We start from the raw sequence: 13,998 nt of genomic DNA on the forward strand, positions 1-13,998 counted from the left end.
TTAAGGGAGAAAACCTTGCTGTACAAAGATAACCACTGTTAATGTTTTCTTTAGAATTTTTTAAAGGATTTTTCTTTATAAATTTTTAAAAGACCCATTAAGCATGCTGCAGTTAATGCATACAGACAGCATGGACGCAGTGTCTCCAGCTACTGGGGCTTTCCCCTTTCTTTCATTCCTCCCCTCTCCCCTTTCCTCCCCTTCTTTTCCTCTTTCCTTCCCCTCCCCTCTCCTCCTCTTTCCTTCCCCTCCCCTCTCCTCCTCTTCCCTTCCTTTCTGTCCTCCCTCCCTCCGTTCCTTCTCTTCCATTTTTTTTTTTTGACATAGGGTCTTGATTAGCCCAGGCTGGCCTTGAACTCCTGATTCTCCTCTCTCAGTCTCACAGATATATGGGATTACAAGCATGCACCATCATACCTGGTCCCAGGAAACTCTTGTATGCCCATTTCAGTAGTGCTGAGTGTGCAGGTCTCTCCTTCCTGCCACGGTCCCACTCACCTGGCTGCCATGGGAGGCCTTAGCTGGCCTCTGGCTTTTAGTTCTTCAGCTCCAAATCTCCTCCTGTTTCTGTGTTCATGTGTGGAGGAACTCACACAAGAGCTCTCTTGTAGCAAGGTGTGGTAGCACATGCCTTTAATCCCAGCACTCAGGTGGAGGCAGGAAGATGGAGAGTTTCAAGTCAGTCTGTGCTACATAGTGAGACCCTATCTCAAAAAACAAGGGCTGGAGCTGTAGCTCTGTGGTAGAGCACTTGCCTTCTGTGAACAAGGCTCTGGGTTCTGTCCCTAGAACTACCAAAAAAAAAAAAAAAAAAAAAAAAAGGGCAGCCTCTGCTCCCCTCTAGTGATCTATGGCAGGCAAGCCTGGCTGTTTCCACAGTGGAACTCATGCCTTGCCTGGATCTGACAGTTGTCCTTCCTCACAGACTCCCTCTGGGCTTTTTGATAAAGTCCTTTTGGAGCTGCCTGCTCTGGGCTTGCAGGGAACAAAAACCTGTCCTTAAACTGTGTCCCTCTCCTACAGGTAGGACTTTGTCAGGGTGTTTGTGGCAGTTCCTCAGAATTTAGAGTATGGGATTTAGCTAAAACTCCAAAGCACATTTATCTGTGAATCACACAGATTAAACCCAGAGCCTCCATCTTGCTAGGCAAGTGCTCTGAAAATGTCTTAAAACAATAGCTGTCCTGAATCTGTCTCTCGGGAGATCATTTTTCTCATGCCTGTGAACTTTGGGGAGGAGGCTGGGAGGCTCTGGTGGACTGTGGGTAGGATTTCTAGGTGGTTCAGGGTTTTGTGAAGCAGAAGCAAGATTGGAAATGGGATGGAAAGAGACCCTTCCCTCCCTAGACTTCAGGTAGGTGGGTAGCTCCATTCTTGGTCTGCCATCTTGGTCTGCCATCATACTCCTCCCTTTCGCCTGCTCAGATGCAATTCCTTCTAGATTTTTCACATCAGCCCTCATAGATACACACTTGAACTCAGGGCCTACACCTTCAGTCATTCCACCAACCCTACTTTTTTCTTTTTTGTGGTACTGGGGCTTGAACTCAGGGCCTACACCTTGAGCCATTCCACTCCACCAGCTCTTTTTTTTTTGTGATGGGCTTTTTTGAGATAGGGTCTCATGAACTATTTGCCCTGGCTGGCTTTGAACCATGATCCTCCTGATCTCTGCCTCCTGAGTAGCTAGGATTACAGGTGTGAGCACTGGTGCTCAGCTCCAAACCTGTTATTTTTGATAAGCCGTGTCCAAGAACTGCCACCCTGGGTCCTCACTTCAGCTCTGATACACTTAGAGAAAAAGACTCCAGGGAAGGGTTCTTGCCCTTGGCAGGACTGAAGAGCTGTGTCCCTGGCCCAAGAGGTGAGACCTCAGAACAACTTGGAGCTTTTCTATGGTTTATTCTTCTATCAAATAGTAGGAACTTCCAGGCATGGTGGTACATCCCAGCACTTGGGAGGCAAAGGTGAGAGAATGGCAAGTTCAAGTCCAGTTTGGGCTATATGGTGAGATCCTGCCTAAAAAAAACAAAACAAAACAAAACAAAACAGCAACGCCCCTCTCCCCTCCCAACAAATCCATAGACCTTGACACAACAGGTTCTGAAAGTCTGGCCTCACAATGCTTATAATCTAATTGTGGGTGGGGGCAGGAACCGAGGCAGATGCTAAAATTAATTTTAGATGACAGTAGTTATGACAGAGGAAGAAGGGGAAGGAGTCACAGAGAGGAGTATTTGAGCTGGTGCTGGAATCACACAGGGGTTTGCACAGGAGGATACAGAAGATGCCAGGCCAGAAGGCAGCGGGAGCAGAGGTGTGAGTGTGCGAAGGCTCGCTGTGCATCGTAAGTAGTTGGAATCAGCTGTACGTTGTTTTCCACTCTGCAAGGTGCACATTTCTTCAGGGTACATCTTGATTAAGTTTTGCACCTGTACGGACCCCTATAATTACCACCCAAACCAAGATACACACTTCTAGGGCGTCTCTCCCATGCCCTAGCAACCCAAGCTATTAACCCAGCTAACCACTGTTAGGACATCAGTCACCAGTCTTTGCCCTTTGGTTGGACACCTGTGGTCTGTACTCTGTGTCTTGTTTTTTTGGACTTCATCATTTTGTTTTCTGCCAGTAGCAGTAGTTCATTCTTTTTCATTGCTGTATTGCGTTCCATTGTGTGAAGAGAACACAGCTTGTTAATATCTAGACTACATTCATGGACATTTGTTTTCAGTTTCATCTAGTATAAAGAATGCTTCTGTAAGGTTGGGCATGGGGTTCACGTCTGTAGTCCCAGCTACGTGTGAGGTGGAGGTTGGGAGGATCACGGTTCAAGGCCCGCTGGGTAGGAAGTTAGCCACACCTCCCCATCTCAACCATTAGCTGGGTGTGGTGGTACCTGCCTGTCATCCCAGCTACATGAGAAGCATAAATAGTAGGAAGGAGGTCCAGGCCGGCCCAGACATAAAACTGACACTACTGGAAAACTACCTAAAGCAAAAAAGGGTTGGGGATGTAGTTCAAGTGGTAGAGCACTTGCTAGGCAAACACAAGGCCCTGAGTTCAAATGTTAGTGCCACCAAAAATAAGCAAAGCATGCTTCTGTAAGCTTCTTGTACATCAGGACTCAGTCAAAAGATACTGTGTGGCTAGAGTGTAGAACAGCAGTTGTCAACCAGGGGTGATTTTGGCCCGCAGGGACCTTTGGTAGTTAGCATCCAGCGACATTTTTTGAGGATCTGGGGTGAGGGGTAGGAGATGCTTCTGGCATCTGGTGAATGGAGACTGGGGGTGCTTACAGCCCCCAGTACAACAGGTCAAAGCTCACAATGTCTGCAGAGGCAGAGGTAGGCAGGAGTCACACTCAGGTTCACGTCCAGCAGGTTTGTACTCTGGAGTGGTGAGATGTCCACCAGTGGAGGAAATTTCTTGCTGGACACCACCTGGCACCCTGGGTTAGGTGAGGTCAGCTTGGTGGGCCATCCCTGGCACCCTCTGGCTGACCACCCTCTGGAGGGCGCCCTGCATGTCCCGGTTACGGAGTGTGTAGATAGCTGGGTACAGCAGCGGCGTGAGGTTGATATAAATGAGTGACACCAGCTTGTCCTCCTCCAAGGAGCGGCTGCTCAGGGGTCTGGCGTACATGGCCGTGGCACAGCCATAGTGGAGTATGGCCACTGTGAGATGGGAGGCCACCGTGTTGAAGGCTTTTCGGCGGCCTGCAGCATCCCCCACACCTAGGATGACCACCAGCACCCTGGTGTAGGAAAGGAGGATGAGGACCAGTGGTAGCACCAGCAGCAACAGGCAGGCCACCAGGAGCATGTGCTTCTGCAGGTCCCGGTTCCCACAGGCCAGCACCAGCACCGCAGGGAGGTCACAGAAGACATGGTTGACAAGGCCACCGCGGCAGAAAGGCAGCCGGAATATGGCAGTGGTGAGGCCTAAGGCTAGGATGGAGCCACCTGCACAACAGGAGGCCAGAAGGCCCCAGCAGAGCCCCGTGGTCATGAGCTGGGGATAGTAGAGTGGGTGGCAGATGGCCAGGTAGCGGTCCAAGGCCATGGCTGCCAGCAGGAGGCATTCAGCGCCTCCCAGAGCTACAAAAAGGGCCATCTGGGCGGCACAGGTGGAGGGGGTCACGGCCTGACCCCCGGGAGGCAGGAGGAAGCCAGCCAGCATGCGTGGAGTGAGCACCAGTGTGTAGGCCACCTCCACGGTGGACAGTGCGCCCAGGAAGAAGTACATGGGTGTGTGCAGGGCGGGCTCTGCCAGCGCCAGGCCCAGCATAAGCAGGTTCCCCATCAGCGTGGCCAGGTAGAGGGGCAGGAGGAGGGCGAAGAGAAGCACGCGAAGGGCCTGGGGCCACCCGGAGAAGCCCAGGATTATAAACTCTTGCGGGGCCGCCCAGCTGGACTCTGGCCAGTGGCTGGTGTTGAGGCCTAGGACAGGAGTGTCACAGTATCACAGCCCTCATAAGAAGTAGGTGTCTTTTGCCTCTCCTGGGCCCAAGAACCCCCCTCTAGCCCTCTGAGGTCCCAGCCCTTGCTCCCTGCCCCTCTGTGCACCCCCTCTAGGGCCTGGGAGCCCGTCCCTCATTTCCACAGCATCTAATGTCCTCTGGAAATTGAGGTGTTCAGAGCCACCAACCACATTTCCTGCGGCCTCCAGTGTCCTGTGTGTTTCCACACGCCCTGGGGCTGTCTTCAGACCTGTCCTCAGTGCTCCCAGCTCCCCTAAGTCCCCCGTTGCCCTTACCTAAGGAGCCAGGCATCCTCTCAGAGCCCAGAGTGGGAAGATGGCTGATGGGGCTCAAATGAGCTCTGGGTGACAGACCTGGGCAGTCCTGCAGATGAAGCCATAAGGATTAAGGGGCTTGGTCAGAGCTTAATATTTTGTTCTCAGAGGCCCGTCTGATGCCCTCCACACTACCACTCTCAGGTTGGCACCACCTCCTAGCTCAGTGCTGACAGGCCACATGACCCCTCTCTGCACCTGCCCTCAGATGGTTCCTTTTACATTTCTTTTCCTTAGGTGGATTGAGGACAAGCCCGCGGCAATCCTGGGCGCCTCATTTCTCTCTGACTCAGCTAGAGGGGAGAGAGTACGGGGGAAAATGGGCCACCCTCTCGGGGGTGGGGGCACATGTGATCTTATAATGAGCAGAAGCCTGTGAGAGCCGCCTGGTTCCATGGCTTGAGCCATGATGCTTCGTAAATCTGTCTGGAGACCAACGCCTTCTCTTTTTAACTACAGAACCACCACCACCCTTTTTTTGGTGGGACTGGGGTTTGAACTCAGGGCTTTAAGCTTGCCAACCAGGTGCTCTACCACTTGAGCCATGCCTCCAATCCATTCTTTTCTAGTTATTTTGGAGGTGGGGTTTCAAGAACTATTTGCCCAGGTTGGCCTAGAATGGCAACCCTCCTAATCTCAGTCTCCCAAGTAGCCGGGGTTACAGATGTGAGCCACTGGCACCCAGCTAACGGCAGTTCATGAGACCCTATCTCGAAAAACCGAAAAAGGGCTGGTGGAGTGGCTCAAGCTCCACCACACTTGCCTAGCAAGTGTGAGGCCCTGAGTTCAAACTCCAGTACATAAAAAAAAAAGAACTCCTGTCCCAACATAGATGGAAGCGGAGATCCTTTTAAGTGAAGGAAATCAGGTACAATAAAACCAAGTACCTTCGGGCCTCCTCTGTGCACCCGGATCCTGTGTGGGGAAGGGACTCACTCCCTATACGCATGGTGTCTTTGCGCGCACTGTTTTTGCTTCCTGGAATCCCCTGGAGTCCCTATATTATCTACCTGGATAAAGTTCTGTTTGTCCTTCAATGTCACGTCCTGGGTGAAGCAGCCTGTTTCCCTTGCAGGCAGAGTGTCACCCTCTGAGTCCACAGTTGTTACGGCAACTTTAGTCTCCTGGGACTGAGGATTTGAGTTGTTTTTGTCTGGGTTGTTTGTATTTCTCAATCCTCACTTCTCCCAAATTTGTGTTTCATCTCAAGGCCCTTAATTATTGTCTCTGACCTGACTTTCTGGTCTTGGAATCATAGCGAACCATAGGCCTTGCCTTTTACCATTACCCCGGACAAGGGCTCCAGATTCTGGCAGATCCTCTCCCAAAACGCCCTCAGTATCTACCATCAATGTCACAATCAGCCTCAGTTGGGAGACGGGCAGTCAACCCTCTCCATGGTCACTATCCCCCAAACTACGAGAGTCATGTCCACCTCCATACTCAGTCGCTCAAGGCCAAGTGTCAAGGAAGACACACATTCTGCTCTCCATTCTTTTCCCATTCGCCAAGCCTTAAAAAAGGCTAACCCAACCCTGTCTCCCCTCCCAAGAAGCCTTGCCTGGCTTTTGTTGTTGTTGTTTTGCTAGCATTAGGGCTTGAACTCAGGGCCTCATGCTTGCTAGGCAGGTGCTCTACCACTTGAGCCACTCCACCAGCCCTTTTTGGAGATGGGTATTTTTGAGATAGGATCGTGTGAACTATTTTTCCCAGGCTGGCTTCAAAACATGGTCTTGATTTCTGCCTCCAGAGTAGCTGGAATTACAGGCGTGTGTCACTGGTGCCTGGTCTTGCCTGGCTTCTTAAAAGCACTTACCTCCTAGCACCAATGCCTCAAAAGTAGGTGGATGGGATACCCACCACACCAGGGTATTCCTCAATAGTTGGCCAATGGTTCCTCTCCTCACAGGTTTAGTCATTTTGTCGAGCTTAGACCAACAACCACTGCACCGAGAACCATGATGTCTGTCCTCAAATGTCCAGTAGGTGATGGGGAGCCTGTCACAACATGTTAGAATCGTGTCCTGTAAAATGAGAGTCAGAGCAGATGGCCTTTTATTTCTGCCAGTTCTACTGTTTTATAGTAAGATGACCTTGACTTTTTTTTTTTGGTGGCGCTGGGGTTTGAACTCAGGGCCTCACTCTTGCTAGGCAGGCGCTCTACCGCTTGAGTCACTCTGCTGCTCTCATTGTTAGCTGTGTGGTAGACGTGATATTGTTGGAGGATTGACGGAAGACATCTGCGGAGATGAAGTAAGTAGAGGGAGAGAAGGATCAGGGTGGCAGAGGTGTGCCACACGCCAGGATCTCCTCACCTGCTGATGCCATGACCTGGATGACTTTAAGGTTCTAGCCCCAGTCTGTCATCCCTAGCTCTTCCACTTTCCCCCACCCCTGACAAACCCTTCATCAGCAGTGCCTCCGCACTCCCCTTAATGCTATGAGAGAAGACGATAGAAGGAAAACAGCTCTGACTTCTGCCATTACTATTCGTGCTGTTGGTTGAATTCTTCCAGTGTGCAAGTGATGTTCCCAGCCCTCATATGCACTGTGTTATTTAATATATATGGCTCATGCCTGGAATCCCAGTTACTAGGGAGACAGAGACCGGGAGGACTGCAGTTCGAGACCAGCTCTGGGGAAAAACAGATAGACCCCTGTCTCAACCAACAAGCTGGACTTGGCAGTGTGCACCTGAAATTCCAGCTACCCAGGAGGCATAGGTAGCAGCATCAAGGCCTGCGGATGACCCTGTGCAAAAATGCAAGAGCCTATGTGAAAAATAACTGAAGCAAAAAGGGCAGGGAGGTGAGACTCAGTGGTAGAAAGCCTGTTTAGCAAGTGCAAGGCCCTGAGTTCAAATCCAAGTCCCATCTCTTTCTCTCTAGTTAATATTTATAATAGCTGCAAGACAACTATGTAGTAGGCATTATTAATTTATAGATGAAGAAGTTGAAACTTGCAGCATTTGACTTGTTAAAGGGGGTCACATGGCTCCTTCCTGCAGTAGGATTTGCCCCCAGGTGTGACAGATTTCAGCATCTGTGCTCTCACGCAGAGGGAGCCTGCTCTACTCTGTATCTTATCTGTGTCTCCCTGCTCATGCGAGGGGAAAACGAATGAAGGAAAATGAAGCAGACTTTGAAGGAGACATAGAGAGGAGGGATGCAGGACCCACCCAAGGCTGTAGCAGAGAGACTGAGAGTGAAGACTAAGGGAGAGAGGGAAGTGGGGGAGAGGGAGAGGGAAGACAGAGAGAGAGAGAGAGAGAAGGGGAAGGGGAGATGGGAGGGGAGGAGGGAGGGGGGAAGAAAGAAGAGAAGGGAGAGAAGAGAAGAGAAGAAGGGAAAGAAGAGAGAGGAAAGGAGAGGGGAGAGGAGGAGAGGAAAGAGAAAGAAAAGAGAGAGGAGATGGAGAGAGGGATTGAGAGAGAGAGAGAGAGAGAGACCAAGAGATTGCGAATCTTCTTCTGGACCCGAGACTCCTTTCTTAAAGGATTTTTTTTCCCTCTATGTCCAATGTGGGTAGATTTTTCCAGGAGCTTTGAACTCCAATCCCTAGCCCAGCACAAACACCTTCTTTCATGCCATCCTTGGAGGGGAAAGACCAGAATATGGGATATTAATTTAAAGAAGATAGCCAGACTCAGGACCGCCATACTCAGCTTTCAAACTCTCTTTGACTCTCAGCTCTTTGCTTGGCTAAACTCACTACCCATCTAGTTATGAGAGAGAGAGAGAGAGAGAGAGAGAGAGAGAGAGAGAGAGAGAGAGAGAGAGAGAAAGAAAGAGAGAGAAAGAGAGAAAGTTTGGATTGAGGAGGTAACTTGGATCCTGGATAGAAGTCCAAGTTCCAGGTCGGCTCAAGTGGAAAAACACTTGCCTAGCAAGCACAGGCTCTGAGTTCAAACCTCAGAACCACTTAAAAAAATGAATTCCAAGTTCCATCAGCCACAGTATGGATCCATCATAGCTTTTTGGCCTCACCCTCCACTATCTTCTGCCATAGCTTTCCTCCCAGGCCACCCAAGGAATTGAATATACTGTCTCACCCAATTTTCTTGGTCTTACACACAGTTCTCTGCTATCCGAATGTCTTTTTCTCACCTGGAAATTTACTTATTCTTTGTGGTCCAGCTCAAACATAATCTCCCCATAGTTGAAATAATAAAGAAGCAGAATGAACTGTAGAGAGAGTTTGTAGAAAATGGGAGCAGGTTAATTTTTACATCCTTATCCCTTGCCTCCCCTGATGTTCCATCTTCTATTCCCTGTAAGGAGGGGTTCTTAGGCTCAGCAAGAACAGAGTTGCCTAATAGGTTTCCCGGGACCCACTTAGAGTCTGGCTTGATGCGAAGCCCTAGGGCCTTGTTACTGATCGCCCTAAGGAAACAGGGTCTCAGCAGGCTGGGGCTTGAGGGAGGAGGAGGAGAAGAGAACTTAGAGAACCTGCACTTGAGCGTCCTGGGAGAGTCTGAAATGTCTGGGCTAAGGAGGCCAGAGACTTCCTCCCTGTAGGGATAGTAAGGCTGTGTAGCAAGAGCTGGGATGAACTTGAACCCAGGGGGATGAGTAGCCCAAAACACTTCAGTAGCAGCTCCCTGGAGAAAGGAAAAGAAAGTCACTCTCTATCTGCATTTTTCTGAAATTTGAATCAAGGAATGGCCAGGAGACTGATGGTTTTAGAGTGGATTGACGGGAGTAATGCCAGCAGGATGGTGGGCTAGTCCTCCTGGTCCTAGTCCTTGTTCTCCCACAAAAATACAATGACTTAACAGCTTTCCCTGGGCTAAAGTGGTCTCTAGGACAGCTCCAGAGTTCAAACAAGAAACTGTGGTAGCCCAATACCACTCCCCAAACCAGGGATAACTGCATAGAAAAGGACAGGAAGAACAGTTTCATTTTCCTGTCATCCCATTCCTAAGGCTGGCATGGCTCAGGGATGAGTAAATCCCTGTAGACACAGTTCCTCTGCAGGGGAAGAAGAGAGAAGTACCCCCAACAGCTTTCGCCACCAGTCACCCTGCCAGCCCTCACTGCTGCCTCAAATTCCCAAAGCCTTTGCTGCCAAGGACCCTGTGGCCTTCACCAACTTGGACTCCAGCTGCTGGAGCCTCCCAGTGTCCACACCACCATGGTTTCCTAGAACCAGAGCCACCACATTCCCTCTTCACCAGTCCCGCTATGCACACTGGAGCCAGCACCATCAAGACGCCACACATGAGCTATTACCCTCTACCTGCCCACCCACAGGTAGAAATCCATACACTCTAGAAATCATGACCACTTTGTCCAATGCACAGACACCAATGCAAGGTGACAAGGAACACAAAAAAACAAGGACACATGACACCACTAAAAGAACATGGTAGATTCCCAGCTGTTGTCCCCTAAGAAAAAGGAGATCTCTGAATAACCTGAAAAGGAATTCTAAATACTCGTTTTAAAGATGCTCAGATGGATAACTCAACAAAATAAGGAAAATAGCACACACATGAACAAACAAGAGGTTTAGCAAAATAGAAATCATTAAGGAAAAAGAACTAAATGGAAATCTGAGTTCTGAAAAATACAATGATTGAAATGGGAAAAAAATGTGGTATTGAGTTTCCACATCAGATTAAATCAAGAAGAATCAGTGGCCGTGAAGACAGCTCACTTAAAATTATCCAATCAGGGCTGGGGGGTCATGGCTCAAGCAGTAGTGGATGCCTAGCAAACTTGAAGCCCTGAGTTCAAACCTCATTACTGCCAAAAAGTTATCTGATCAGAGAACAAAATAGAAAAACAAGAAGAATGGATGCTAGGCTGTGGTGGTGGACACCTGTAATCCCAGCACTCAGGAGGTCAAGGCAGGGATATCGTGAATTTGAGGCAAACCTGGTCTACCTAGAGAGACCCTGTCTCAAGCAAAACAAAACAAAAATGGAAAAGAGGAAAAAAGTCCACAAGATTTATGGGACACCATCAAGCAAAGAAATAATTAAAAAAATCTTAGTGGGGTGCTGGTGGCTCATGCTTGCAATCCTAGCTATTCAGGATGCAGAGATCAGGAGAACTGTGGTTTGAAGCCAGCCCAGGCTTCAGACTTCAAATAGTTCACAAGACCCTGTGTCAAAAAAATCCATCACCAAAAAAAGAAGGTTGGCAGAGTAGCTCAAGCAGTAAACCACCAGCCTGGCATGTGTGAGGCCCTGAGTTCAAACCCTAGTGATGCCCCCCCCAATTCTCAAATCTAGGAAGCAGGAATCTATATTCAAGAAACCCAGAGTACCCAAAAAGGCTGAATTAGAAGTCTTCATTGAGACATATTATAATTCAATTGTCAAAAGTCAGTAACAAAGACAAAAGAGTGTAACAAAAGTGATCCATCAAGAGCCAGGTGTGGTGGGACATGCCTGTAATCCCAGCTATATGGGAGGCAGAGGTAGGAGGATCATGGTTGGAAGCTGGCCACAGGGAAAAGTGAGACTCTATCTGAGAAATACACTAAAGTAAAAAGGGGGGCAAGGCATGGCTTAAGTGGTAGAGCACCTGCCTAGCAAGGGCAAGGCCCTGAATTCAAATCCCAGTGCTGCCAAAAAATAAAATATATCTTGAGACCAATCAAAAACACAATATATCAGCACTTATGGGATGCAGCAAAAGCAATACTGAGAGGAAAATTTACAGTGATAAACAGGTAGATTAAAAAAGAAGAAATATCTCAAGTAATCAATGTTTACATCTCAAGGAACTAGAGAAGTAAGAATAATTTACACCCAAAGTTGAGCATATAAAAGGAATAATAAAAATTGGAGTAAAAATAAAATAGAGAATAGAAAAACAATGGAAAAAAATCAAAACTAAGAATTATTATTTTTTGAAGAGACAAATGAGCCAGCTGTGGTGGCTCATGCCTAATAATCCCAGCTACTTACAAGGCAGATATCAGGAGGATCATGATTTGAAGCTAGCAAACAGTTTTCAAGACTCTATCTCGAAAAAACCCATCACAAAAATAGGGCTGGTGGAGTGACTCAAGGTGTAAGCCCTGAGTTCAAGCCCCAGTACAACAACAACAAAAAAAGACAAATGACATTGACAACCCTTTAGCTAAATTAAGTAGGAAAGAGAGAAGACTCAAGTAAAATCAGACATGCAAAGATGAGACATTAGAACAGATGCCTGAGAAATAAAAAGGATCAGAGAGCACTATAATGAGTGATTTTATGGATAATCTAGAAGAAATGGATTGATTACTAGAAGAAATATACAACCTACCAAGCCTTAATCAAGAAGAAGTAGGAGACCTGAGCAGATTAATGACAAACTAGGAGATTGAGCCAGTAATCAAAAACCTCCCAACAAAGGGGGAAAAAGCCCAGGACCAGATGGCATCACCAGCAAACTCTACCAAACATTCAAAAAGGAATTGATCCCAGTCTTTCTTCATATTCTTCCAAAAAATATAAGAAGTGGGACCACTTCCAAACTCTTTTTATCAAACTAGCCTCATCCTAACACTAAAGCCAGGCCAATGACAGCACAAGAAAGGAAATCTTACAGGCCAGTGTTCCTGGTGGACATAGATGTAAAAATCCTCAATAAATCTTAGCTAATGATACTCAACAGTACAATAAAAGTCACATGTCACAGCCAATTGGGATTTATCTCCAGAATGCAAGGATGGTTCCACATTTGCAAATTAATGTGAGATACCATGTTAATAAAATTAAAGATCAAATCCACATTGTTATCCCAATTGTTGCAGAAAAAGTATTTGACAAAACTTAGCATCTGTGATGGTTACTCTTGTGTGTCAACTTGGTTGGATTGAGAAGGGTCTGGAAGGTGAGTAAAGCACACCCCTGGGTGTGTCTGTGAGGCTGTTTCCAGGAAGGGTAACTAAGGGGGGAGTATCCGCCCTGAATGTGGGCTGCACCATCCCATAGGCTGGGGGTCCAAATAGCATCAAAGGAGAAAAGGAGAAAACCAGGTAGCATAGCCACCCTCACATGCTCCTGCCGCCATGATGTCTTGCCTCACTATGGTCCCAGAATAAATTGAGCCATGGGCTATAGACTGAAACCTCGCTGAAATTTCTCTGAGGTATTTTGTCACAGAAATGAAGTCTGACTAACACAGAAAATTGGTACCAGGAGTGGCAGCAATCATTGCTGTGATTAAACCTGGCCATGTGGTTCTTAAGCCTTTGGAGATGATTTGTGGGAGGAAATTGCAAACGTTTGGACAAAAGAGTTAGAGGAATCCTAGAATGCTGCAAGCAGAACTTAATCAGAGACTCTGGTTAGAGCTTAGAAGACCAGAATGCTGATAGGAATATGAGCACAGTAAACACTGTCTGTCCCCAGGAGTTTCAGATGGAAACAAGAAACTCTGCTGGACATTAACTAATGTTACATTCTGGCAAAGAACTAGTCTATATTTTGTCTGTGTCCTGAGACTTTGTGGGAGGCTGAGTTTCAAGGTGATGACTCGTTAATCCAGCAGAGGATATTTCAAGGCAGCACAGCATTCAGGCTGTGGTATGATTGTTACTAGCTTCTTTTAGCAAAATTCGCAATGAGAACTGCAAGCAAAAAGTAAAAGTCAGTAAAACCAGAAAGATTTTAAAAACTTGCAATTTGGTCAGAAAAGCTTGCGTAAATTTGGGGTCAAGGAAAGTGTCACCTTAAGCAACCACAATGATATTCTGTTGTCACTGATTGTTTTTGAAAAATGTCCTAGGGATAGGATTTTACTCACTGAGTTCAGAGGGCAATTTAAGAGAAGCCCCAAACTGGGTGTGGTAGCACATTCCTGTAATCCCAGCACTTGGGAGGCAGAAGCAGGAGGATTGTGAGTTCAAGGCCAGCCTGGGTTACAGAGTGAGAGAAAACAAAACAAGCCCGATGAATAGAGCATTTGGTTTTCCAGGGAGTTGCCATGCAGGCCAAGTGTTGAAAACACTCTGGGCTCAGGCTTTGTGGGGTGGGGGGAGGGGCTTCAAATCCATTTGTTCCCTTTAAGTGGCTTCTAGGCTGCTGGTTTTCATAGCTGTTGTGACTGGCTGGAGGCTGTTGGATTTTAAGACAATCTCAGATCCGGGAAGGAATGAATGGGATGGGTCATTCATTCCCACAAAGCTCACTGCTCTGACAGATATCAGCTATATTTTCTTTAACCCTCTCTGAATTGTTGCAAGCCTTTGGTTACCATA

The 13,998-nt window shown here is 47.7% G+C and overlaps 1 protein-coding gene across 1 annotated transcript; it reads right to left on the minus strand.

Annotated features, from left to right (window-relative positions):
- Positions 1-3,456: 3,456 nt before the first annotated feature.
- LOC109687618 (olfactory receptor 10AC1-like) lies at positions 3,457-6,082 on the minus strand. Its single transcript, XM_020165572.2, has 2 exons — positions 6,061-6,082; positions 3,457-4,442 (listed from the first exon to the last, which is right to left on the minus strand). The coding sequence occupies exons 1-2, from the start codon at positions 6,080-6,082 to the stop codon at positions 3,457-3,459; spliced, it is 1,008 nt and encodes a 335-aa protein (XP_020021161.2).
- Positions 6,083-13,998: the final 7,916 nt, after the last annotated feature.

The sequence above is a fragment of the Castor canadensis genome, chromosome 6 (assembly GCF_047511655.1).
Source record: "Castor canadensis chromosome 6, mCasCan1.hap1v2, whole genome shotgun sequence".
NCBI classification, from domain to species: domain Eukaryota; kingdom Metazoa; phylum Chordata; class Mammalia; order Rodentia; family Castoridae; genus Castor; species Castor canadensis.

What these genes read in the sequence shown, in the direction of transcription:
- LOC109687618 (XM_020165572.2), bottom strand. Translation starts at nt 6,082, where the DNA reads ATGGTAAAAGGCAAGGCCTATG. An exon ending in GGTAAAAGGCAAGGCCTATG is followed by an intron (nt 4,443 to 6,060) that starts GTTCGCTATGAT and finishes CTCCTGTCCTAG; the next exon opens with GCCTCAACACCAGCCACTGG.